The sequence below is a fragment of the Zalophus californianus genome, chromosome 14, assembly GCF_009762305.2.
Source record: "Zalophus californianus isolate mZalCal1 chromosome 14, mZalCal1.pri.v2, whole genome shotgun sequence".
NCBI lineage: Eukaryota > Metazoa > Chordata > Mammalia > Carnivora > Otariidae > Zalophus > Zalophus californianus.
This window is the reverse complement of record NC_045608.1, coordinates 66,794,365-66,820,695: the sequence shown is the minus strand read 5'-3', so window position 1 is coordinate 66,820,695 and position 26,331 is coordinate 66,794,365. Positions and strand designations below refer to the sequence as shown.

General features: G+C 48.6%; 1 protein-coding gene across 2 annotated transcripts in view; it reads left to right on the top strand.

Moving 5' to 3' along the window:
- The window catches only part of LOXHD1 (lipoxygenase homology domains 1), a 150,034-nt gene that overhangs the window by 20,006 nt on the left and 103,697 nt on the right, over window positions 1-26,331 (top strand). For both annotated transcript variants that reach the window (XM_027576484.2, XM_035723929.1), the window contains exons 5-6: window positions 14,657-14,755; window positions 19,296-19,444. In XM_027576484.2, coding sequence (XP_027432285.2) covers window positions 14,657-14,755; window positions 19,296-19,444 — 248 coding nt within the window. The remainder of the gene's footprint in view (window positions 1-14,656; window positions 14,756-19,295; window positions 19,445-26,331) is intronic.

The following is a 26,331-nucleotide window of genomic DNA, read 5'->3' as shown; positions in this document are numbered from 1 at the left end:
CCTGACTCATTCCCACGTGAGTCAGCAGGAGTGGGTGTCCCATTTTTGGCTGGCTCCCCTCCATATCTTAGCCGAATGGTCGAGGAGACATCACACCTCCTGATTAATAATCTCAGACATACACGCACCCTACTAGGGAGTTAGCAGCCATCGCTATGCTCGTCTCCCTCTTAGAGTGGGTGTCAGGGGTCCTGGCACATTCTGGGGCCTGTGGAAGGCTGGCAGCCGCTCGTTCAGCATGTCTGCATTGACTATCCGTGGGAATACAGTCTTGGCTATCGAATTGCTCCAGAATTGTAGTGAATTTTCCATCCCGCCATCTGCCTCTTGGCATCCCCTCATTGCCATGGATGTCTGACTCTCTTCTTAGAGGATTTCTGTCTAGAATGGCTTCCCCTCTTGACAACTCAGAACCCAGAGGGGCAGAGTAGCTACCTTGACATCTGTACACTGAGGGCCTCTGGCCAGAATCTCAGCACAGTCTCCCAGGCCTTGAGCTGAAGCATCGCCATTAGCGGCTATCATGGGTCATGCCCCTCCGCTCCCTGAGCTGCTCTTAAATGCTGGGTCTGGGTTAAGGATACGGTCCAGACACTCCAGTTGCTTGTAGTCCAGTGAGGACACAGACTACCATAGTACGAGCTACACTCAAGGAGAGGGGAGGGCATCACATGGTTCAGAGCTCCATGTCTCAAGACATAAAAGTCTTAGGTCCAAATCCCCAAAATACTACCTTCTAGCTAGGTGACCTTTAGACAAAATGTTTCTATAGTCTTGTGTCTTCATATGCATACACTGTACAAATCCACAGTGCCCCTCGGAGGTGAGGTCTATTATTATCCCCACTTTACACCTATATCAAGGTCAAGGTGAGCATGCATAGACCACCTCCTACCTCTCCCTCTGTTTCTTAGTCCCAGACCAGCAGCTCCCATTTCTCAACTTGTTTGCTCAGATTGTGTTGGCTCCAGTGTCTGGCAGACGGTGGCTCTGAAAGCTGTTCTTTCCAGCACTTATAAACCATGAGGAAGTTTCAAGGGACCCATAGGAAACGGGTCTGAGGATGAGACATTCTCTCCCCACCTGCTCCCTGATGGTGGCGTGGAAGCCAGACTCCTGACAGAAGTTTCTGGGGCTCAGGCCCTGTTCCATCAAGCCCCACAAGGACCCAAAGACCACTGCCTGGAAGGGTTACCCTTGCTCCCAGACTTCTGTGTCAGGTCGGTTAGAGAGAAGGCTGTCAACAAAACATATTTCAGGGTGAGAGGAAACATCAGAGCCAGCGCCTTTCCCCTTTCCATGCTCTCCTTCATCCTGTGCTTCAGTTTTCCCCATGCTACCCAAGCCCTGCTGGGGGTAAAGCCCCAGCCTCTCCGGAAAGCACTGCCTACCCCCTTGCCTTGCGTTCTCCCCCTTGAAACCCTGGAGAAATTGACATCTGTGCCCTACACAGAAGTGGATTCTCAGGGGTCTGCCCCTCCCAGCTGCAGTCAGGGATGTGTAGAGAATCTCATGGGCAAGGAGGGGAAACTTTTCAGCCTGCTCCCTGAGATTCACATGTGATCTGGCCAATTCATGGCCAGAAGTAGCCACTGTGGCTGATGGGGTGGGTTGTAACCCACCCTGGTGTTTTAAGATGGATAGATGGCTGAGACACCCCATATCTCAGGGACTGCTATTGGCCTGTTTGGGTGCTAACTGCTGAATATATGTCTCTCTGGGCTCTCCAGCCAAGCTCAGGTTTCTCTGGGGTCTCCCTACCTGCCAACTTGGCCACTGGGACTCAGGGGCTTGAGGGAGATTAGTAAAAAACAGGCTCCTCTGTGTGTGTGTGTGTGTGTGTGTGTGTGTGTGTGTGTGTGTGTGTGTGTGTGTGTGTGTGTGTGTGGTGGTTGGTGGGGGGTCATGTGTAGACACACCCACTTATGAAGACCAGCAGCAGAGATGGGTGGAAAGAGCTCTACGAGGGAGTGGGGGGCAGGTAACTGGCTTCTAGTCTTGCCCTTTGATTACTGTGTGCCTTAGACAGGTTACTGGTCCCCTCTGGGCTGCTGCTTCATCTTACCAGAAGGTTGGACTAGATGTTCTCTTGGGTCCTTTGTAGCACTGGCTTTCTTCTGGTATTCTGCTAGCTGAATGTCTCCTTGTCTCCCTTCCCTGGCTCCAGGTCTCCCACCCCCTGAATTCACTCCCCGAACCTTGATGTTGTTACTTCTGGTGTGACATCCCTGGGGCCCAGCACGCAGGTGCGATTGTGAGTATGGTGCGGAGTTGCACGGGCTGAGAGCACAGGGCTGCCCATCCCTCTGGCCCCAGGGAGGCTCAGGACACATCTCTGAGGCTGGAGTGGGCCAGACCCGTTTAGGACAGACCCTGCCTGGCTTTCTCACTGCTAATATGATGTCACTTCCTGTCTTCTGGCCAAGTAATTGTCCTCATCCCAGCACCAACCCACAAACCCTCCCACCTTAAAAAGCGCTGAGATGATCACGTGGCTTAAATTAGTACTGAGCCCACACCACATTGCTTGGGGAAAGTTCTGCCAACTTGGCAATGTGACAGGCCTCGGAAGCCAAGAGCTGAGTTCCAGCTGGCCTGGGGGCTGTTCACACCCCAGGGCTGTCGGAAAGCAGGCACAACAGCGTATCGATGTTTCAGACCCAGGCCTTGCCGGCAGCAGAGGAGGCCCTCGCATTCAGAAGGGCTGGGTCGGAAGTGGGTCCTGCCCCTCCCCTTCTCCCAGCTGAGCCTGTACCCTAGGCTTCCTTTGGGACAAGGAGCATTTATCTTCTTTGGTGGTCTAATAGTAAATATGGCTGCAGCTAGTACTGTGCAATGCCCCAAAGAGACCAAGGGGCTGCTTGCAGAAGTAGCATCGGCTTGGGCAGGTGGGCCAGAAGCATGCAGGTGGTTGGGAGGCTGGGAAGGGCGGATGACCTTTTCGGCCAGGCTCCTAGTCTGGCTTCCTCCGCCCTTCCTTCTTCCTTCCTTTCTTTTTCTTCTTCTCCTTCTTCTTCTTCTTCTTCTTCTTCTTCTTCTTCTTCTTCTTCTTCTTCTTCTTCTTCTTCTTTTTCTTCTTCTTCTTTCTTTCTTTCTTTCTTCTTCATGTTGTAGCAAATGGGACAGCTAATGCTGGGGCTGAAAGCTGCTCAGAGGCCAGGGAACAGGTAGAAATGGGATTGTGTTTGTCCAGCATAAGCATTGTTTCCACTCCCAGTGATTTCATCAGGCAACTGGGTTTATAATTTCATTACGGCCCACGGTGTGCAGCACAGCGATTATCACACAGCTCCAGATGTGCACCCGGTCTTGGCAAGACCGTGCTGGGCACAGTGCCCATGGTGCATTTGAAGAAGGGATTGGACAAGAAAGGGCTCGCGATTAACATTTTCAAGGCATGTGCAAATTTCGCTGACCTGCAGCGGATTATGATGGGCCTACCAGAGAACTGCCTGGTGCAAAAGCAAACACAGCATGCAAGCAGCCTGGCTGATGGAGGCAGAAAGCACCCATCACGAGGGCTCTGCCAATTAAACCAGCAGCCCTGACTTACTCCCACATTCTATAGGATGATACCACCCGGTAATCAAATCATTGACTTTAAAATATAGCTCTCTGGGTCAGAAAGCACAAGGGACGATAAACCCTTAATTTAGTTCTGGCTTTGCCACCAACAGTGATGAGACCCGGGGCGGATCTCAGTTCCACTCCCATCCTCAGCTTCTTCCTCTGTGGGTGGTTTCTCAGGGTCTTTTTAGGATTAATAGAGTTAACCAAAATGAGAAGGATGGGTCTAGGGCTAGGCCTCCTCCATGGAGCAGAGGAAACCGGCTTTTGGTGTCCTCCCTTCTGTTGTGGATACTTTTTTCTCATTTCACCCCCTCCCATACTTAGCATTCTTCTGCATAGTGCCCATCCCTCCACCGTGAGCAAGGTGCCAGACCCCCATTCTCTGCCGCCCAGACCTGGCTCTGCCACTCCACTTGTTGGGTAAGCAGGAGCAGATGTCTTACGCTCTGTGCCTCTATCTCTTCATCCGTAAAGTGGGGACAGCGTGAATTCCCACTTCATAAAGTGGTTGAGCTGATTCATTGGGGGAAATGAACGTAAACACTTAACGCATTGCTGGCCACAGCGTAAGTGCTCAGTAAATGACACCAGTATTGAGGAGGTGCTGCTTGTTACGATCCTGATGTTTTCCCTTCTTCTTCCCCTACATCCAGGTTTTTTCTGACTCTGAGATGCACAGACTCAAGATTCTGGCCTTTCAGAATCAGGTAGGACTTTGGAGCCACTGAGTGCCAGGATCCCCTCTAGAATCCACCAGGCTCATCTAGACAACTGGAAATAGGCTCATGACCTTGATTTCAGTGGAAGCCTGCAGGGAGAACCTCTCTTCCACACCCCTTTCCTTCTTCCTGATGTTTCCCCTTAACCCAGCTCAAACATTACCCAGAGCCCTCTGAGCTCTATTTGCTGTGGATGCTGCTTGGGAGTCATTGTTCCCTCAAACCCTCTGGAGGTGGGCCTGGGCCGTCAGGGTTTCGGGCGGGGTGTGGGGGAGCTGGGCCAGTCCTGCAGCGCTCTCCTCCTCTGAACTTCGCAGCAGCTCCCCGCCCACCCCATCTGCTCCCACCTAACGTTGCAGAAAATCATCTCCGGAAAGAGTGGGAAGCAGAGAACTGTTTCCAATGAGGCCTCAGTGAGGAATATCAGAGAATTTCAGGACCGGAAGGGACCTTATCAACTCTTCCTCCATTTTATCGATAAGAAAACAGAAGCCTCAGGAAGTTAAGCCACTGGCTCTTGGTCACCCAATGTGGGCAGAGCTAGTGCCCTGGGCTCCAGATGCCACCTTGTGCTCTTCCAATGTCATTCAGTTTTCAGTGGGCACTTTGGGGAATCTTTTATGTACCAGATCCTTTGCTCAGGGTAAATATGTACAGGTCTTTCTCTCTAGGAACTTAGAGACTAAAAGGGAGAGAGTCGAGCCAGTAAATAATCAGTGCAAAAAAGACAGAATGTCCTAAGTAGGGAATGACCTAGACCAATGGAAGCATAGAGGAAGGAGAAATCAGGAGGGCTTCATAGAGGAGGTGATGCCCAATTGAGGCTTCCTAGTTGGGAAGGAGTTTGCTAGGCTTCCAAACAGAATGAGGTTTTCAAATAGGTGTTTATAATAACCGTTTTTTTTTCCCTATTAGTGGAGAGCACTTTCTCAGAGCTGCATTTTGTATGCATGATAATTGGAACTTATAATACAGAAATTGCCTTGGCAATGATCCAGCCTGTGGGTGTCCATTCCAGCCACCAGTGGTTTCCTGCTGGACCCTTCCCCTGAGCTCCAAGTGTTGGCCAGAGTGGCGCAAGGGTGTCAGAGAAAGGGTTCCCACCTACCCGGGGCTGGATGTCTTTGGTGGGCCCCTGCCTCTGTCTTTTCTCTTCCTTAGTCCAGTCCTCAACCCTCCCTCTAGCCTCCTAGCTGCCCTGACCAGCAAACTCAAAGGTTTCTGGTACCAAAGCCAGTTCATGTAAGGTTATCTATCAAGTGCATGGATTTTCTTTAGGTGTGTCTTACAGACTGGCGGTTCTCAACAGCTCCTCTGGACTACAGAGGGCGTGACTTATTCAAGTGTTGGCTTTAGGTGACGTCAATCTTTAGTTTTCAATTACAGGGGGAAAAGTATGGCTATTGTAAAAATTGTCAAAAGTACAAATAAGCAAGAAGAATAAAAGCTTCCATAATCCCATACCCCCAAAATGATAATAGCTAATTTTTATTGGGCACTCACTCAATGTCAGACATTGTTCTAATCTCTATCTATCTATCTAATCTTCACAACACTTCCATGACAGATTTATTATTATTATTCCCATTTTACAGGTGAAGCAAACTAAGGCACAGAGAGGTTAGGTCATTTGCATAGAAGTGATGGACCCAAGAGTAAACCCAGAGCCTTGAACTTAATAGCCGTGTAGGAGAGCCCTGGAGATACTGCTGTTAACATTTTGAATTTCCTTCCTTTTCTTTTTTATGTATGAATATATTAACCACTATTAAAAGTGGTATTGTATTACAGTCAACTTTGTAACCAGGTTTTTTCACTTAATATCATATCATAACATTGAACAATCTTCTAAACCATTATTTTAAATGGTCGCATGGGTGAATATTGTAATTCACCCCAACGATTGCCCGTTTTGGATGTTTTTAGGTTGTTTTCAATTTTTCGTTATTAACGATGCTGTGATATGCTGTGATAGACATCTTTATAGGTCATTTATGAACACAATTATTTCCTAGTATAAATGAATTGTTATGCACAGGGATTGAATTGTTAGTTCAAGGGGTTTGTAAAATAGTAAGCCTTCTGACAGGTATTACTCACCTGCCCTCCAGGAAGGCTGTGTGGCGTTCTGGTTCCTCCAGCAGGGGACGAGAAGTGCTGGTTTCCCAGCAGCGGAGTGGAGTCTGGGGTGGAAAGGTGAGAAATAGAGCCAAGATTGCTGGGGTGTGCAGGTGGAAAGGAAGGGTACTGCAGAGCAGTGGGGGTGGGAACCAAGGGAGATGAGTGTCTGAGGGACATGTGGAAATGGCTCTCTGGGGCTTGGCAATGAATTGGATGAGGGCGTGAGCACAATGAGCTAAAAGGAGTGAAAGCGTACCTACTCCATAGTCTTTCAGCACCTGATAACATCAGGCTTACATCACAGTGTCCTAGGAAAGGATACTAGCTATCTATGATTTGGCAGTGAAACAAGGGACAGAGTGCTTTTTCTTGATTACCACCCAGGAGCAACCGTTAATGACTGAGCGATGTTTTAATGTCCTCGCGTAACCAGGCTCAGCATGTGCTTGAGCACCTGTTAGGTACCAAATAAGTGATACATGCCTGGAGAGTTCTAGAGTGGAGCACCGCGGGCTTGGGAGGTGGGCTCTAAGCTAGACCTGGCAGGGTGGGCACAGTGACAGCTGAGAGAGAACCTCCCTGCCCGGACCTCTTGAGTCCAAATCTGGGCTTCACCCTTGCTAACTGTGGGAACTTGATTAGGTTTCTTAACCTGCTGCTTCCAATGCTTTCTCAGTGAGTGGTGACCGCAGTAGTAATAGGGTCTGCCATCGTGAGGATTACAGGAGAAAGAGATGTGACGGGCCATGTCAGTCCTCAGTAAGCATCAGAGGCTCTTACCACTTTGGTAAGTGCGTGTGTCTGCAGGGGCGGCAAGGTTGAGGGAATTCTCGAGAAAGCAGAGGAGTTCCAAGTCCTAATTGAAGAATCGGGTGACTCTGGGTGAGAGATGTGGACCTCTGGACCAGAGGGAAGGAAGAGGAAACCTTTTGGGGGCAGCAAGGGGGGAGGTAGACTCGAGTCTCTGGACCTGGGAGGACCTTCACTGCTCGGGGGCTGTGACCCAGCTCCCCGCGCTGGGTCTTCCGGGGTCCACCCCTTCCCGCACCCGTGCAGGCGCAAGGATTCGCGGGGGGGGGGGCCTTCCGTGGCTGGGGGAGAACATTCCGCTCGCCCCCACCCCCAGGGCAGTCCCGCCGGTGTCTCTCGCTCGGTTCCGTGTCCTCCTCCGCGGCGCGGGTGAGATCTCGCTTCTGCAGCGGCTGGCTCGGGCTGAGCGGAAGTGATGGGTGCCAGGGAGCAGCTGTGGACTCCGGTGGGGCTGGGCCGAAGTCAAGTCCCGCCAGCCCCCTGCCTCCCCCTCACCTCCTCTCACCGGCCCCGAGTGAATGAAGCCGCGTTCTAACCATGCAGGACCTGAGAATGCTCGAGGCTAGGGAAAGAAACACCGTGCGTCAACGCAGCAGGACTTCATTCATGATTCCCTGCTTCCTAAAAAAGCCCGGGCCACGTGAGCAGCTGGGAGGCTCAGATCACGTTGGGTGTGGGAGGGTCCCTTCCTTGGCAAGCGGGACCGAGGCTTCGTTTCCGGGCATTTGCTTGACTTCTGTCATCGGGAACGTGACGAGCAGCTCAGCCCGGCTCGGCAGCGAGATCTGGGGGATGCGGCCCACTCGTGGCTGTGCTTCCCCCCCCCCCCCCCCCCCGCCGCCCAAGGTGGCTCTCTCAGATGTGTCCTGTCGCTGCTGTGTGCTGACTGTTCCAGACAGAGCGCAGGCGAGGCTGTGGGGGAGGCTGGCGCACCAGGCGCAGGCGGCAGCTCGGGCCTGCCATGCCTGCCTTTTCTGGAAGCCCACACAGGCAGCTTCCGGTTGGCCCACAGGGGACATGGTTCCTGTTCAGAGGGAGCAGGGCTGTGCCTCTGCCATGCAGCCTGCAGAGGAAAGAGGGTGCAAGGCTCGCCTGGTGGATCCCCTGGGCAGGGCAAGCAGGGCCTTAAGGCGGCCACCTGTCTTTAAGCTGCAACTTATGCCATACCTGCAGTACCCCAACTCAGTTCTGTTTGGCTCTGGAAGGTACCCTGGGATTACCTTAATCTCTGGTCCATTTCCCTTACTGTATATTGTTCGGATCAACGCTCAAACTACTTTGGCTTCTTTGAGTTCTCACTGACCTTCAGGGAAAGGCAACAACTCTGAAAGGTAGTGTTGCCGGGTTCAGATATGCAGGTTGTGCACGGCACAACTGAGACTATGTAAGGAGACACTTTTCACATGATAGAGGTTGTAGGTTTGTGTATCTATTATGACAATTATCCAACAGATGGCAGTAAAGTGTCTTGAGGAAGGGAGACTTTTTCTGATTTGTAGAAAGGCACCCTATGAGCTAATGGTTACCCACTAAAAGGCCAGAGAGAAATCAGTTCAAGGGAAAATGTTATAGCGTTGATTAAACCACAAGCCAACCGAAGAACTGTCTTGGGCAACCGTTCCTGCGATACATCACTAGGCCCTGTTGGTCCCATGCTTGCTCAGGAAGGTCAGTGAACTTGCTAGTCCCTCCTCCAACCTGACCTTCACCCTCTCTTTCCATCTCTGCTCCTTGTTCACTCTCAGCCAAGCAAGGAGCTGAAGGCACAATGCCTGAAGTTGCAGAACTGATGCTGCCATCTGTCCCCACCTTCAGGAAACCCCAGCCCAGGCCCCCATACTGTACTGCACTCAGGGGAACGTTGAGCTCAGCCCAGTCACCCAGCATTGTAGGGACAGGGAAAGCTGGCCCTCCCTGCCCACACTAGGCAGGACATGGTCCTTCTCACCCCCTCCAGCCCCACAGAAAAAGGGCAACCGTTCCCCAGTCTTCAGAGCCTTGAGCTGCTTAGCTAGTGATGAGTGTGCTGTGATCACCCTGCGACCAGCAGGCTGGCCACCCCTGCACCAAGCACTTCCACTCCCATTCCAGGCCACCGAGCAGAGAACTGCCTGCAGTCCCCTGCCGAGAAACACAGAACAGTGCCTGGAAAGCACAAGACAGCTTGGGGCAGCGGGTGGCCATCTACATACAGGCTGTGGGCCGACTAGGTATAGTCTTGTGAGGACCTGGAGCGAACAGAGATGTTTACATTTTTTCAAGGTTGAAAAGAAATCAAACACGAATAATATCTGATGACACAGGAGAGTTCTATAAAGTTCAATAAAGTTCTATGAAGTCCATAAAGTTCATTGGCACAAGGCCACGCCCACTTGCTTACGTAGTTTTACGCTGCGCGTCCGGCGTGCGCGGTTTCAGGAGGTCAGTCCGCCTCCGAAGCAGAGGCTCCACTCATGACCGGTGGTCGGAAGGCGAGTCCTGGAGCCTGCGTCGTTCTCTTCACGTGGTGATCATGCAGGCATTTGTCCTCTCCCATCATCTCCAGAGGGGTGAGCCCAGTACGGGAAGGAATTTTGAGAGAGGGAGCCCACACTCACACCACTTTTATTACAGCATATTATTGCAGTTGTTGTAACATTATTAGTAATCTCTGTGTCTGTATAGGAAAAAACCTAGTTTCTGTAGGGGTGGGTGCGCGCCAGGGTCGCAGGCATCCTCTGGGGATCTCCACCGTAGTCTCGCAGGTAAGGGGAGGGGGTACTACCGTATGGCTGGCTCATGGCTGCCTTCATGATAACCCCTGCAGAGTCGAGTCCTTGCAAAAGAGACCAGGTGGCCTGCAAGGCCTGAAATATTTACTATCTGGCACTTTACAGAAAAAATGTGCCTACCCCTTGGCACAGAGAATGAGAGGCCCAGACACATTCTAGAAAGAGCCCTAGCTTCAGGGAAAAGAGACCTGGCTTTGAGCCCCTCTTGCATCATTTAGCAGCTGTGTGGCCCCGGGCAAGACGCCTTGCCCCCTGAGCCTCCGTTTCCTCATCTGTAAATGAGAATGTCAACAGTATCTGTTCTGCCTGTATCGTGTGGCCGTTGTATGGTTCAGATGACATCAAGGACTTGCAGGGGCCTCATGAGCTGCAAGGCCTGGGTGACCGTTTAGTATTCTTTGCCCTAGAATGTGGGCCAGCCCCGGCCATCCTCTTTGAACTCTTTGCTCTCATCTGCTTTCTCTGGCCCCCCTTGTTCCCTTCTGGCCTCTGGGGCAGGGGTTTTTCCTGGCCTGGGACCTTCCCCTCTGGCTGGTCCTTTCACCAGGGAGGCAGCCACATTTCACATACGGACATTTTGCTCTCACACGGATCACCAGATCTAAGGGGTGAATTCGACATACACAAACCCACTTGTGACCAGAATGGCAAGTTTGTGCTCATTGAAATCCTGATCACGGGAAAGTGGGGAGCTCTCATGACCTCTTGGGAGTAAGGCCGGGTGCACTGTGCTGAGTCGGCCAGCCATGAGAGAATGAAGCCCTGCTTTTATCCCGTCATGTTCTCTCAACAGTATATGCATTTTATCACAATTTAGGGTTGGCACAGGGCCCTAGGCCTTGTTTGGAAAAACGGCACATGAGATAGGATGGGGTTCTGCTTGGAGAGGAAATGTGGAAGCAAAGCCGGGAGAACAGTAATATAATAAGCCTCATTGTCCCTCTTCAGGGCCTTTTAGAGAACAGTTTTGTGAGGTATGCCTGTCCACCCTGCTGCTTTTCTCAGCCTCTCCTCAATTTGATAGGAGGTCATCTGGCACACGGGGGTGCTGCTCCTCACCCAGCCAACCACACGAGAACCCAGGGCCCCATCTTGCCATAGAGAGTTCTGCAGAGGTTAGAGAACAGTCCAACCTTATCCCAGAACTGATTTTTTCCTGCATTCTGTTCATCTGATTTTCTGACCCCTGGGCTTGGGCCCCTTGTCCACCTCAGCTGGAAAGTTCTGGAAACTCCTTCCACCCTTGTCTCCTACGTGGCCTTATTTCAGCCTTGATGCCTGCTTCTCTGGACTTTCCTGGGAAGGGGATGCTTTGTGTTCCCAAAGCCCTGCGTGGGCTCCTGCTCCCCAGGCCTGCCTGCACCAGCCTCGGGCACCTCCCCCCCCCCCCCCCATCTCTTGGCTTCCCTCTCTAGTCTGCAGCCTGCCTTTCCTGGTCAGATGTCATGGAATTGCAGACTGAAAAAGACCCTTAGTGTTCTCACATTCTTTCACCTCTGGTATTTTCTTTACAGCCTCCCTGACAGATGGCTCTCCACCAATGTGCTTGTCACAAAGTGACTGCTTAGATGTCTCTAGGGATGGGAAACTAACTTCCCCCAAGGTCATCTCCTGCCTTTGTTGGATAGCCCTAGCTACTAGAAAATGTTTCTTTTGGTGAGCTAAAATATCCTTCTTTATAATTCAAGTGCTAAGTCCAATTCTGCCTTCTGGAATGATGCAGAATGTCTGCTGCTCCTTCCCCAAGGGCTCCCCAGCCCCCCTTATCCTTTCCTCCTGCTGCACTGTGCCCCATTCTTTCTGGAGTCCTGTCGCCCTCTCTGACCCACTGATACTCAGCAGTGGCCTTTAGGGCCTCCCCCAGCCCCCACCTCACCCTGGCATCACCAGCCAAGGGGACCCTGGGCATCTTGTCACCCTACAGAGGGGACTTGCCTCTGTGTGAAGTAAGCCCTAGACTGGAGCTGAGAAAGGATGTGAACCCAAATGAAGGGTTCTCAGAGGAGGAAAGAACAGCCCGCAGCCAGAGGCCTCTGCGACTTGGAAGATGATCAGGAGCAGGCGCTGCTGGACTGGCCAGGGCCCTCCTGGTCCTCTACAGATATGTCACAGGATCTTCGGGGAAGGGGGGTGGGCTGGAAACCTGCCCAGTCAGCAAGCTCCCCAGGTAACCTGAATGTGGCTCAGACTTCAAGTCACTGACCTAGGGGTTCTTCTGAAGACCCTGGTTCTGTCTCCCATCTCAGAGGGGTCTTCATGGGGAAGAAAGTGGGGTGGGAATCTGGGAGCTCTTTGGTTGGGGACAAGAATTGGAGGGTCTTCCCTCTCTTGTGAGGGATCTCACCAAGTGAGGTTCAAGGAGAGAATTGTTCCCTCCTGGCTCAGGTTCTCAGCAGGTTAAAGATCAGCCTTCAGGGCTGTGGATATTGGGGGTGTCCTCTGTGGGTGCCCCGCAACATTCGGCATCATGTCATCTCTAGATGGCAGCTGCTGGGCAGGATTCAAGATAGGAACTGGGTGAAATTAAGTTTTCTCCTTATCTCCCCCACCTCACTCCTTTGCCCTGAGTGACTTCCCTGGGACTTTGAGCTTTAGGAAATGCGAATCAAGTTGCTTTCTGACATACTTAGTGAGACTCTAGTATGTGCTCAGCAAAATGTGCTAGGGGCTGTTTTGGGGGGCTATACATGAGAAGGAGGTCCTGCCCCAGACCTTTTTTAAGTTCTTGAAGAACTTGGAAGCCTCACCTGCAGGAAACAGCTAACCATGCAAGGCGATAGATGGTAAACTTGGGAATCATTGACACAGACAACATGGCAGAGCCAAGGAATGCGGAGGAGAAAGCCCCTGGGGGCTAGGACATTAGGAAGGAGATGGGAGGAGATGGGCAGGCAGAAGGCCTGGAACTCTGGGCCTCAATTAAAACAGTTCCAGTTTATTTTTATTGAGGTATAATTGACATAAAACATTATATTAGTTTCAGGTATACAAAATAATGATTTGGTATGTGTATATACTGAGAAATGAGCATCATAAAAAGTCCAGTTAACATCCATCACCACATATAATGACACATTTTTTTCTTGTGATGAGAACTTTTAAGATCTACTCTCTCAGCACCTTGCAGATAGGCAATACAGTATTATTCACTACAGTTGCCATGCCGTGCATTACAGGTCCTAATTTATTTATCTTATAACCGAAGGTTTGTACCTTTTGACTCATCTTGTTTACTTCCTGTACCCCACTTCTGGCAACCACCAATCTGTTCTCTGTATCTATGGGTTTGCGGTTGTTTTGTTCTGGTTTGGGGGATTTTTAGGGGTGTTTTTGTTTTTTGTTGTTGTTGTTTGTTTTTTGGATTCCACATTATCAGTGGAATCATGCTGTATTTGTCTTTGTGTGACTGGCCTAGTTTAGTTAGCATAATGCCCTCAGGGTCCATCCATGTTATTGCAAACGTCAAGATTCCCTTCTTTCTCGTGGCTGAATAATATTCCATTATATATTTATGTATGTTTGTGTGCATGTGTGTGAGTGTGTATACTTCTTTATCTATTCTTTCATTGATGGAAACTTAGGTTTTTTCCATGTCTTGGCTATTGTAAATAATGCTGCAACAAACAGGGGGGTACAGATACCTTTTTGAGTTAGTGAAACACCTCTAGTTTTATAAATTTCACATATTGGGCATAAGAAATCTGAACAAAATTCTCCTACATAAAAAATAAAAAGTCACTGAAGGAAGGGGAAAGGGAGGGGAAAATCACCTCAGCCCTTGGAATTGTTAGCACCCAAAGAAAGTCTAGAGGAGCCTTCCTTGCTGCACCACACAGCAACCCCTCTCCTTCGCTCCTTCACTCTAAGGCAGGCTCCAGCTGGGGAGACCTAGGCAGAGCTCAGCCTGTTGTGTAGTTTACATTGAGCCCCATCCCCCCACAAGGCCATGGCCAGCGCTGAGGCATTTGGAGGTTACAGTGCATGGGGTTCTGCCAATTGGGGAAAGATACGGGCAGCAATACAGATCTTTAAGTGAGGTAACCACTAAGCATGCATTTGCTGGCTACTCTCAGTGCCTCTAGTTTTTGCATTGGGTATGGCCCTGATAATTTACATATAAATTTGATTTTCATTTGCAGAATGTATTTTCCCCAGTGAATTTTTACACTGTGATGAAGTGTGGAGAACAGATTGGAGAGGGCAGAGTAGATGTGCAGTGGGCCCAGTAAGAAGCATTTCAGTATCCAGGGGAGATGGGCTGGTGGTCTGGTTCAGTGTGGCATCTGGATTGGGGCTGATTCATGCATCCCAAGGTAGCATGTTAGTAGATAAAAACAGAAGTTCCCTCTACCTGATTTATGCTGCACACACCATTTAGCAATGACCATTTGACTTTTTATTTCAGCTTTATTGAGATATAACTGACATGTAACATTGTCTAAGTTTAAGGTGTGCGGTGCCTTAACTTGCTACACATAGATACTGGCAATGACCATTTGGAACCAATGTCAGGCAGCTTGTTTCTTACCGTGTTCTTGACAGCAATGGTGATACTTCAGGCTCTGTTGGAGGGAAGGGTGGGTGGTGTAGTAGCTACCTTGGGGCCTTTGTTGTTCTCTCTTCAGGATCCTAACGAGCCGAGGCTTTCTCTGTCCTCCTTCCCAGGTAACAAGTATGAGGTCAGGGTGTATACCGGTGATGTCATTGGGGCGGGGACCGATGCTGACGTCTTCATCAATATCTTTGGAGAGTATGGAGACACAGGTAAGAAATCCTTTCTTCCCAAGCTGTGCCCAGTTCTGCTTCTTAGGTGGGCTGTTCCCCCGACGCCTAGCAGAGGAAAGCAGCTCCAGTCTCCTCTGTTGAGCTGCAATTCTGCTTGCAGTGTGGTTGTTCATGGCCTTCCCTGGGCAGCCAGGTGCCCATCTCGTAAAATCCATGTGTGTGATGTGTTTTCAGAATAGGGTGTTTGGTCTGGGTCTGTTTAAACTTGTCCTTCCTCCTAGACAATGAACAGACCCAAGCTTTACGTCACCAAGGAACTCATTCTTACTTTCTTTATCTCCTTCAGCTCCGTGGCCATCTTGCATTATATTTTGAATGTGGCTGGGCATGGCCTGATTCAGTGCAGTGGTTTGGTGCAGAGTAGAATGGAGCCAGGGATAGATCATTAGACTTGTCTTCATAGGTGAAGCAAGAACTGAAGACGCAAGCATGGCTACAAGTGTTGGGAGGACATTCAGGCCAGTAGAACTGAGACAGGTGGTTCTCTCCTGCTTCCTCCAAGTTAATGAAATAACAGAGGAGTCAGAAAAGCTACTGAGATCCGAATTTTGGATGCAATATATTAAAGAATTTAAAATGCATTGCTGAGCTTAAGAAACAAAAAGAGAAATCTCCAGGTGCCAGAAATGAAGAGGGAACTCAAAACCGAAGTATTAGGGGGCACCTGGGTGGCTCGGTTGGTTAAGCGACTGCCTTCGGCTCAGGTCATGATCCTGGAGTTCCAGGATCGAGTCCCGCATTGGGCTCCCTGCTCAGCGAGGAGCCTGCTTCTCCCTCTAATCCTCCCCTCTCTCATGTACTCTCTCTCTCTCTCTCTCATTCTCGCTCTCTCAAATAAATAAATCAATCTTAAAAAAAAAACAGAAGTATTAGGTATGAATTGGTGCTATGGCGTTTGGAAGGAGGGACCTTTCATGTTCAACAATCTACAGGATAGATTTCCATACCCACTTGGGGTCAGAAAATAAGATTGTGTCCTGCATGAAGCAAAATAGGCAAAATTAGAACCGCAGGTAAAGCCAGGAGCCCTGAAGGTTCACAGGAACATCTTTAGTGAAAAAAACAGGTCAGGAAAAAGTTGGCTCATCAGTACAATAACCTTATCTCTGCAAGAGCTCTAGATTAAAAAGACAGAGTTGTTGAGAAATTGATACCTTCTGCTCACACTCATGTGGGCTTGACATCTGATTTTATACTACAAGTGTGGTTTGGGGACCTCCCCTCCCCCAAGCACAGAAAATTCGTTCCATGCCAGTAATACCTTTGGTGCTTGCAGAAGCATTTGCAAGACTGCGTGAGATTCCCAAAAATAAGGTACTGGAGATGAGTTCACTTTCCGAAACTACAAAACACTCAAGGACATAATCCCCCATGACTAAACATCAGTGGACACAACAGTCAAGAGTAAATGCTCAAGAATTTCAGATAATAGGGGCGCCTGGGTGGCTCAGTCGTTAAGCGTCTGCCTTCGGCTTAGTCATGATCCCAGGGTCCTGGGATCGAGCCCCTCACTGGGCTCTCTGCTCCGCAGGAAGCCTGCTTCTCCCTCTCCCACTTCCCCTGCTTGTGTTCCCTCTCTCACTGTGTCTTTCTCTGTCAAATAAATATATAAAATCTTTAAAAAAATTTTTCAGATAATAGAGTAATCTGAGAAAAGCTGTAGTTTAAATATGTTTAAATGGACTGCAGACAGGAACAAAACAATTGAAGAAAACAACAAGGCACCATGAAAAGTATAGAAAACAGAAATATAGGAAATGAAAATATAGTTACTAAATATAAACACTTAATGCATGTGTTTCACAACACAATTAGAAACCACTGAATAGAGACTTATGAACTGTAACACAAATATGAACAAAATAGAGCAGAGACATGAAGAGGAAAATACAAATGAGAGAGGTCATGATTCATGAAGGACAGAATAAGTTCTGATAGATGTTGAACAGGAGTTCCAACAGAGAATAGAATAGGTGAAAGGAAATACTTGAAAAGATAATGGCTGAAACTTTTTCAAAATTGAGCAAAGACATGAATTTTCAGACTCAAGTGACAGAAGGAGTCACTGAGCAGGATGAAGGAAAACAAATCCACATTTAGATACATTGTGGGGGAACCAAGTGCAAAGAGAAAGATCTTAAAGGTAACCAGAGTTGGCAGATCATCTTCTACAAAACCAATTAGAATGATAGTAAATTCCTATAAGCTCCTTATACAAGGTCATAAGTTCATGGAATAATAGCTTTAATGTTCTGAGCAAGAATATATATCAGTCTAGAATTCTGTGTCCAGCTAGGCTATCATTCTGGAGTGAGGGCAAAATTACTGAATTGCCATGCAAGCAAAGAAAAATAGGGTTTACCACTCATAGACCTATACTTAAACAGCCGCTGAAGAAGATACTTTAAGAAAAAGGAAATCATACCCACAAGAAAGGTGAAGCAAGAAAATAATTGAGCAAAAATATTGGTACTGATGTAACAAAGCTAAGCAAGCATTGACTATAGTAAACAATACTGATAGTGACTATCATCAGGGCATGAGAAAATGTGGACCCAAAATACTAGAACACGATCATCTTTGAGAAGGAAGGTAAATAATGAAAGTTTAAATATAATTAAGTTCTTGGTCACAGCTCATCCCCAAGCGATAGGAGAGTATAGGTATTGATGAACTTTAGACTTCAATAAGTCAAGCATGCATATTAAAATTGTAAAAGTAACCCCCCCATAAGAAATGTATAACTTCTAAACCAGTAGAGGGAATAAAGCCTCAGCCAATCCAATAGAAGGCAGGAAATGAGGAAAGAGAAGCAAAGAAAAAGTATGGCTAATAATAAAAAAATAAAATAAATGTACAAATAATCACAATAAATAGAAATAAACTAAACTCATCAGTTAAAGGATAGGTATTCTCATATTAAATGAAAAGAAATAAAATCCAGCTTAAACATGGGATGCAGAAGGGCTGAAAATAAAGAGAATGCAATGAAGTGTATCAGGAGCACATCAACAACACAGAAGAAGGTGGCACAGCTGTATTATTATTGGCCAAATTAAACTTTAAGGCAAAAACACTTTCTTAGAAATAAAAAAATATATCAGACAATGATGAAAGGAACAGTTAACCTGGAAGATGTGATAATTCTGAACTGGTATAAATTTTACAACGTATTCCCAGAATACGTGAAGCACCTCATGAACACAGCGCTTAGCTCAGGCAGCCACTTCGTGGGGACCCATTCGGTTCATCCTCACAGCGGACCCTATGCGGTGGTGCTGTTCACATCCCCGCTGTGTGGATGACGAACCTGAGACAGAAAGATATGCACTGTGATGTTATTCTTGTAAATTCTAAAACGTGCAAAAAATAGTACATGTTCTCTATGAATACTCCACGTGCGAGCCAAAATTCACGGAGACAATACAGGTCGCTTGTGGGTGGGGTTTATTTGGGGGAGGGAGTAGGAGAGTCGGGTGGCCAGTGAGACTTTAGACCTACTTGTCATCGCTTCTTTAAAAAAGAGAAAGGTCTAAGCCAATTAGGCAGAGTGTTAGCACCTGTTCTGCCTCTGAAATCTGGTGGTAGGTGTATGGGTGTCTTATACTGCTTTCTATAGGGTTTGAATGGTTGCACTTCAAAATGTAGAAAGATGTAAAGAATTAAATTTTAGGAAATAAAGCAAATGGATGGCATAAGTGCGAAGCTGGTGCTTAGGTGGGGCTGTAAGTGTTAATATGACCTGCAGGCTTGGGGACATAATAGTGGAAAATTGCAAAGTAGAAAGAACAGGTTAGAATGGATCCTAACGATGTGCTTATCACCCACGTGACTTCTGGCATGTTATCGGGCTTCTCTAAGCCTGTTTCTTCATCCACAAGACAGAATTAATAATACCCCCTCTTGGATTGTGGTGACAAATAGAGAGAAAAGAAAAAAAAAATCTATGAGGAACTAGGATGTCTGATGGTAGCTGTCATTGCTGTTTTCCAGAAAAGGAGGCAGGCCTAAGGACATCTCTTGGCTGTCAGGGGCCCAGCACAGCCCTGGACCAACTTCCATGGCTATGCTCCCAGTTCAGGATAAGAGGCTGGGACAAGCCAGGCAGGACTTCAGCTCTAAGGATGGGGGTGCGCATGGGGTTACCAGAATGGGAACTCTAGACTAAGGCAGAAAGCAGAAACCCAGTTATGGGACCTGGGCACGAGCCACATGCAGGGCAAGCTTCTCCCTTGACTGGAGGTTGGAGGGATTTACAGAGCCCAGAGATCTCAGGGTTGACTTCTTAAAAAAATTTAACATTGTCGTTAGAGTAGTTTTAGGTTCACAGCAAAATGGAGTGGAAGGGCAGAAAGCACCTACTATGTACCACCTGTCCCTGCCCCACCCCCCACCACCTCCCACCTTGTGGACTTTCGAGACCCACCTCCAGTGGGCAGAGCATTAAGCTGAGATAGAAGTGGGTTTTTTCTCCTCCTCTGGTCTCCTTTGTAAGTTTCTTACCTGTGTGTGTATACAGGGGAGCGTAGGTTGGAAAATGAAAAGGACAACTTTGAAAGGGGAGCTGAAGACAAGTTCATGCTGGATGCTCCGGATCTGGGGCAGCTGATGAAGATCAATGTTGGCCACAACAACAAGGGCGGGTCTGCAGGTTGGTTCCTGTCCAAGGTAGGTTCGGCTGCCTTTCTGTGGTCCCTGTGGCCTGGGCGGGGAATTCTGGCTCTTCAGAGGGCGTATTTCAGCCGAACCTCCCTCTCTTGGTCTATCTGTCTCCACTCTTCTGCCAAAGCCTCCTGGCCAACCATGCTGCCTGACTCCCAGCCTCCCAGGCCCTGCACATGTTACCACATTCCCAGAAAGCCCGGGGCTCCCATCCAAAAGTAGCCAGGGCCTGATCGTCCTGCAAGACTCAAGCTCTCCCTGACTCTGGCCCACCAGAACCTCTCCCTCCCGTGAATGCTTATAACCCTGCCTGCTTAGGGCATTCATTGGACCCTAAATCATAAGGTTTCTTGTGACTTATCTTGGGCTGTTGCCTTGCAACATCTGCATTTAGGTGCCTCATAATCTTACCAACCCAGGACGAAGGTAGGAAGCAAGAAGAAAACAAAAAGGCTTCTGAGGAACTAACCTTTATCTGGTTCAGAGTTTGTGAGGAGAGCTCATGCCTCTGGCTCTCTCTTGCCTTGCGCTGATTTTGAAGGCAAGACCCCTCAGACTCTCTCTCAGCCTAGTGCCCATTATAATCTCTTCTAGCAAACTCTTGCCTACAATTTAAAACCTACAGCAAAAGACTAGAGAGGGAAAGATTCATCGTATTAGGTAGGGCTATTGAGGACTGTAATGGGGACCTTCTTCTTCTTCTTCTTCTCTGAAGAAGATATAAAAAGCCAAAAGAATATTCAAAATCCACAGAAGTCTGAGGTCACTTAGAAAATGGGCTACAATCCCACATATCTCCCTTCATGAGGCTATCAGTAGGTTTCAGCTCATTACAGAAGGATAGGGAAAGGTTATTATAGAATATGTATTTGAAAAATATTTTGAAAAAGATCTTATTGCTTAAAACAGAAACCACTCTGACTTATAACAATTTGACTGCAGAATGAGGCTGCCTGATAGGTGAGGTTTTGTTATTGCTTAACTTCATTACCTTCTTATATCAGCCGTGTTTGACGGCAGTTGTCAGACGATTGAAGTGCAGTGTTATATAACCAGGGCTTATTTTTCTCATCTCACACAAAATCCAGATGTGGTCAGCTCAGGGCTGGTACAGCTGCTTTTAGGACAGCTGCTGTCTTGCTGTGTCACCATCCTGGGCACTGTGGCTTTTATCCCCCAGCTTGTTGCCTCATGATCACATGATGGCTGCTGAATCTCTAGCCATCTTATCTGTGTTCCAGGCAGAAAGAGAAGGGAAGACCAAAGCGGAAAACCATTTTTTTTTTTTTCCTGGCAAGCCTTGCTTTATTTTGAAAGACACAATGCCCTCCTTGGGCCTTCTGCCTACATTTCATTGGTCAGAAATGAGTTGTGTGGTCACCCTAGCTACAGTGGAAAGTAGGACAAGTGGCTGGCTTTCCAGTCTTTATAGTAGAAGTAGGCTAAGAAGAAGGTGCTTGGGAAAGGGCTGAGTGAGCATCCTCGCATGTCTGCCGCACTCCTCTCCATAACTAGGCTGGACATTCCTTGAGGGCACCACCCCAGCTCTTGGCCTGGAATGGGGCATGAATTGGTGAAGTGAGGAGTGGCCAAGGTTCCTTTGGAAAGGAGGGGGCTTCCCTGGTTTTAAGAGCCGCAAGCCTGGTGCTGAACAGGGTTCCAGGAGGCTAAATGCTGCTTGGATTGGCGAAGAAATGGGGCAGGAGTCCAGAACCCTAAGTAGCCAGTGAGCAGGCAGGGGTGTGTCCTCAGGGAGGAGGAAGGAGAAGAGACAGGTGTGTTTTATGACTGCAGCCACGTTCCTCCATCTGGGAAGGAACACAGTCTGAGTGAAGACCCAGGGTTAGTGCACAGAGCTGCAAGGTACACCCCAGAGCCTGAGTGTGGCCTTGGCAAGGTTTTGCAGTTGCACCTCCCACCCCCAGGTCAGGTTCCTTCTTGGTCACACGGGCCCACTCATCCGATGCACTCTCTCGAGAAACTTCACGAACAAGGCGGGTTTGCACGCCAGAACAGGCCCCTTTGTTGTCTTCATGCTCAAAGGAAAGGACAGCTTGGCAGGGTGAGAACATGTTTTTTTCCTTTTCTTTTTTTCCCTTTAAGATGTTGGAAATTGCATTCCGTTGCCTTCTGAAATTTGATATTGAAGCCAAGGGGATTTTTGTTTCTTTCAAGATGATGTGTTTTATTTTGTTTTTGTTTTTGTTTTTTCCAGCCAGAATCCTTGCAGAATTTTTTTCTTTATATTTATAATAAAAAGTCTAGAAGAGGGGGACCTATGTTAGTTCCTTTATACTCTCATCCCCTTACCCTCCCGCCCTTCCTTTTGCTTTTGTTTTTAATTTCTCAGGGACATGATGAGTCTTTGATGCAAAGGATATTTATTTATTTATTTATTTATTTATTTATTTATTTATTTATTTATTTATAGCTCAGGAAAGAGATCTCCTATGATATACCAGATTCTTGCTTGGATGGCATCTGTTCTGGCCTCTTCTTCGGGAGCACCAATTAGCCATTTATAGGATCTCCGTTCTCTGCTTGGCAAAGTGCTCAGCTTCCTGTGGCCCCTTCCCGCCTCTGTGCTTTGCATCCTGTGAGAACGTATCACCTTCTGCCACCCCGTCATTGATTGACTCTTCCAAACTACCAGGTCCCTTCCTTTCTCCTGTCAATGTGCATTTTAATTCTGAATGTTTCTATTATTTTTTTCCTTCCTATAAAAGTAATACGTAGTCATTGTAAAAAGTTAGGAAATACACATGAACACAAAATGAGATAAACCTAAACCACCATGATTTCACCACCCAGAGATAACCAGTGAGCATATCTTGGTACACATCCTCCGGATATTTTTCTGTGAATTAATATACATATATCATTTTTTATAAAACGGGGTCATTGTAAACAGTGTTTTACGAGCTGCTCTGTTTCCACTTTGAAACAGAGTATGCAAATGTCCCCATGTTATTTAAATAAAATGCCATGAAGGTTTTACAATGTAATTTTTTGGTGAGTGCGCTAGTGTTGCAGTGCACAGATACACCAGGACTGATTAAACCGATCTTCTTTTGTTGAACATCCTTTTCCTCAGCATTCCGATACTATAAAGAGGGCAGTGACCCACATCCTTGTAGTTTATCTTTATGCACAGCTAAGATTACTTCTTAGGATAAATTCCCAGGAGTTGGTTAAAGGACGCGCCGGATGGTGAGAACTTTGACGGATTTGCTGCTTTTTGGTTCTCTTGATACCTTTCCTTATTCAACCTAGTTCCCTTTTAATATCACCTTTTGCCTTTTCCGTGCAGCCCCTGCCATCCTTAAAGATGTTTAGTCCTATTTCGTAAAGACCAAATCTTCTTGTATTCCACGAAGCACGCCCGCTTCCCTGAATCCTTGTACTGTATGCTGTGTGAGGCCCTTGGCAGAGTTCTGCTTTTCTTCTGATTCTTTGGAATGATGTTTCCACCTTTCCTGCCGCCCTCCCCCTCTCCCTTCTTCTTTCTTTCCTATTTCTTTTCTTATTTGCTAGTCAGACACTATTTTGAACCAGAAGGCCAGGCAGGCTGCTTTCAGTGTGAGGCTGGTTGTTCCTTTTGCGGCTGTATCGTGTGCAGGGGTGAGTTCAGGGCCCTACCTGCCCACTCTGTCCACCCCCCAGTACCAAGGCGGTTTGTCCCTCTCCAAGTTTCGCTGCTTTCTGAAAACCTCCTAACAGCCTACTCCTATACCTGAAGCCAAACCAAAATGCTTCCTGGGGATAAGACAAAAAATTAACTCAAGCACTTTGTAGACCATTGTGCCTGGATTTCCTAGCTATTTTCCTGAGGAAGGGAGGAAGGAAGGCTTTAGGTCCCAGGCAGGGTGGGTACAAGCTGGAAGCCAGAGGCTGGGGGAAGGCAGTCTGTGACTACGCCGTGGGCAGCCAGCTCCGGCGTCCCGCCTCCCCTGCCTCGGCTGCCTCGCACCTCGCGCTGCCCCTCCTCAGTTCACTCTGACTGATCTGCTGGCCCTCGGCTCCCTAGGGACGCCAATTAAAGGGGCTGTTGAACTGGCCATGTTTCCAGATTTGACACTTGCACAGTAAGTGCTCCTGGTCCTCGAAGTTGCCAGGCTGGTTGCCTTGGACTTCCACATGACAACCACTCCTTAGGTATTTACATTCAAGGGCTTGGTGGGATAAATCTAAAATCCAGTATAATTAACTCCTTCATAGGTGGTCGCCCCTCTAGTCGGCTGCCCATGTGTGCTTCTCAGCCCAGGCAGATGGGCTTCAAGGTCACCCATGCACCCCTTCCTCCCTGCCTCTCCCTCTCCCGGAGTTGGAGGGCTGGCATCCTCCCCACCCCCAGCTCTTGCCCCCACCCAGGGTTTGGGCCCCCACGTCTGGTTAGCTCACAGTCTTGATCAACTCAAATGGTCTGTGCAGTTCAAAGACCGCTTAGGAAGAGCAATAGTCACAAGATGGAACATCATGCACCAGTGGGTCCTGTCCTTGGTCCATCTGCTGCAGTAAAGAGACTGGCCCAAGGCCCTGCAGCTCTTCAGTGGCAGGCCTGGGACGTGCCTCAGGTCCTCTGGACTCCCAGTCTGGATTCCCTCCACGATGTCACGTGTTAAGACAGTCCACATGCGGAGATCGCCTGCTGCGTGCGGCTGGGAATTGTAGCGCAGCCTGCACCACTGCACTGGCCCTGGCAGGACGAGGAGACGGGCTCGTGGAGTTGATTTCAGGGATGTCAAGAAGCTCAGTGTGTCCTCCCATTACCAATTAAAACTCAACAAACATTTATGCGGCTACCAAATGCAGCTGTTATGATAAACACTGTTCTGCTCCTTAAAAGAGTAAGACAAGTCCCTAAAATAATCATACCTGCCGTACCCTTATATCCCAGACTTCCAGGGACAGCCCTGCTTTCAATGAACAAACATTCTGTCTTGGGAGTCCCACAATTAGAGTAGCGTGGATCAGACCAAATTTCCTGGTGTGAAGACCAGAAATCAGAATTACCCTGAGTTTAATGCAAAACGGGAGGAGATAAAAGACTTGAGTAAGGTACAAATGAAGGTTGTGGGGGTGAGCTATGTCTCTCGGGGCCTCAGGGGTCCACTGGAGCTGGGCCATGAAGATGGGTAGGGTTTTGCCGGGAGGGGCAGGGAGGAGGGCTCCTGTGGGCAGATGAGGAGGAGCCGGAGGGTAGGGCAGGGATACTGAGTAGCTCTGGGCCAGAGCACAGGGCTCAGAGGACTGCGAAGTGGGAAATAATATTAGGGAGGTAGGTGTGGGAAGGACCTTTCCAGATCCTGATCATAATAAGCCGTCAGAGGTCTTTATTGACTGAGGTGGAGCAGTGGTCAGAGGTGGTGATGAGAGAGTAGGTGTGTGGGTGGGCTCAGAGAGGAGGTGCGGAGGAAGAAGAGAATGTTAGGGTGTCACCATTCAGATGCTGCCGTTTACAGTTATCTATATTATGTGACAGAGTTTTTCAGTGTAATGACTGAGACCTGGAGCCTGGGGCTAAGGATAGCCTCGTGACAAGAAGAGCTCCCCTTCCTTTGGTGGGCCTCAGTTTCCCCCATAGAACATTCTCTCACTCTTCCATGAGCCCAGGTCTTCCCTGCTAACTCCTAGATGCTGAGATTTATTTTAAAGTGGGTTCATAAGCTCCAAAAGTCTTCCTCCTTTTTTTCTTCTGTGTCAAAACTTACCTGCCCTTTGCCCTATGATCTTAGAACTCTAACAGGAAGGCACAGTTCAGCAGTGGCTCTGGGAATGTCGCGATGGCTGCTCACAGGTCATGGGCCACTTCTACTGGATAACCCATATGCATTTTTAAAGGGAAGATTGAAAACTCCTTGAAGGCAGAGGTTTGTTTTACGTGCATTGCCTGCTGTGGTGGCTGGTACACAGCGGGTCCACCCTTCGTGGGCCCCCCCCCAGACTCTGTGTATCTTGGGCACCTTGGCACGTGGGCAGGAGGGAGGAGACCCTTCATCCTCCTCACATTGTTCTGTGTGTGTTCAGTTTTGCACAGAACGGGCCTCTGTTCCCCTCAGGTTATATAAAATCGGTGGAAGTTCTCCCAGTGTAGAGCGCGGAGAGCTGCTATGAATCACAGCTGACGCTCCACATCGATCTAAAACCTGCTGACTCCAGGCCCCGCTCCATGTGCTCACGCCCGTGTGTTTACCCTGTAAGGGGTGGGGGGCCGGCGGAAATGAAATCCCCAAGGCCTCCGATCATTTGGGTGTGTCTAAAGAACAGGGAAGAGAGGACCCCTACTTGGCCGCTCCACCTTTTCCTCCTCTCCTTCAGGATAGTGTAACCTTCTTGGCTTTTCCCGTTGGCTGGTCTTGCCTTCTGACTCGGCTGTGTCCTTGTCGCTGCTGAGACAGCGGGCTCCAGCGTGGACAGGCCTCACCACTCCGGGGGCCTGTGACCCCGGCTTTCCTTCTCGCCTCTGAGAAGGCGAGCCCTGCCTGGGGGCTTGTCTTCCGATGGAGGGTGTTCCCCCCAGGAGATAATGGTTCTTGTTTTTTATTTGGTCATTGCTTCTGTCTGTCTGTCTCTCTCTGTCTCTCTGTCTCTCTCTCACACACACACCCTCTCTCTCTTTCTGTCTCTCTCTCTCTCCAGGCGTGTGCTGCTCTCAGTCATGGGGCAGGGGGTTTCTGTTTCCCCAGTCTTCTTCTACAATGGTTTCTGCCGTAACGACAGAATCTGTGAAGCAGCACTCTGGCTGGAACACCAACCTTTCATTCTGTTAGCAAAAACCATTCCTGAGACGTCCTGAAGTCTTACAAGGAACTCCATGAAAACTCAGAGCTGTCTGAGGAGGTTGTGAACAGAAGTGGGAAAGCTGCTCCCTCCTGTCTTACAAGGGACTCTTG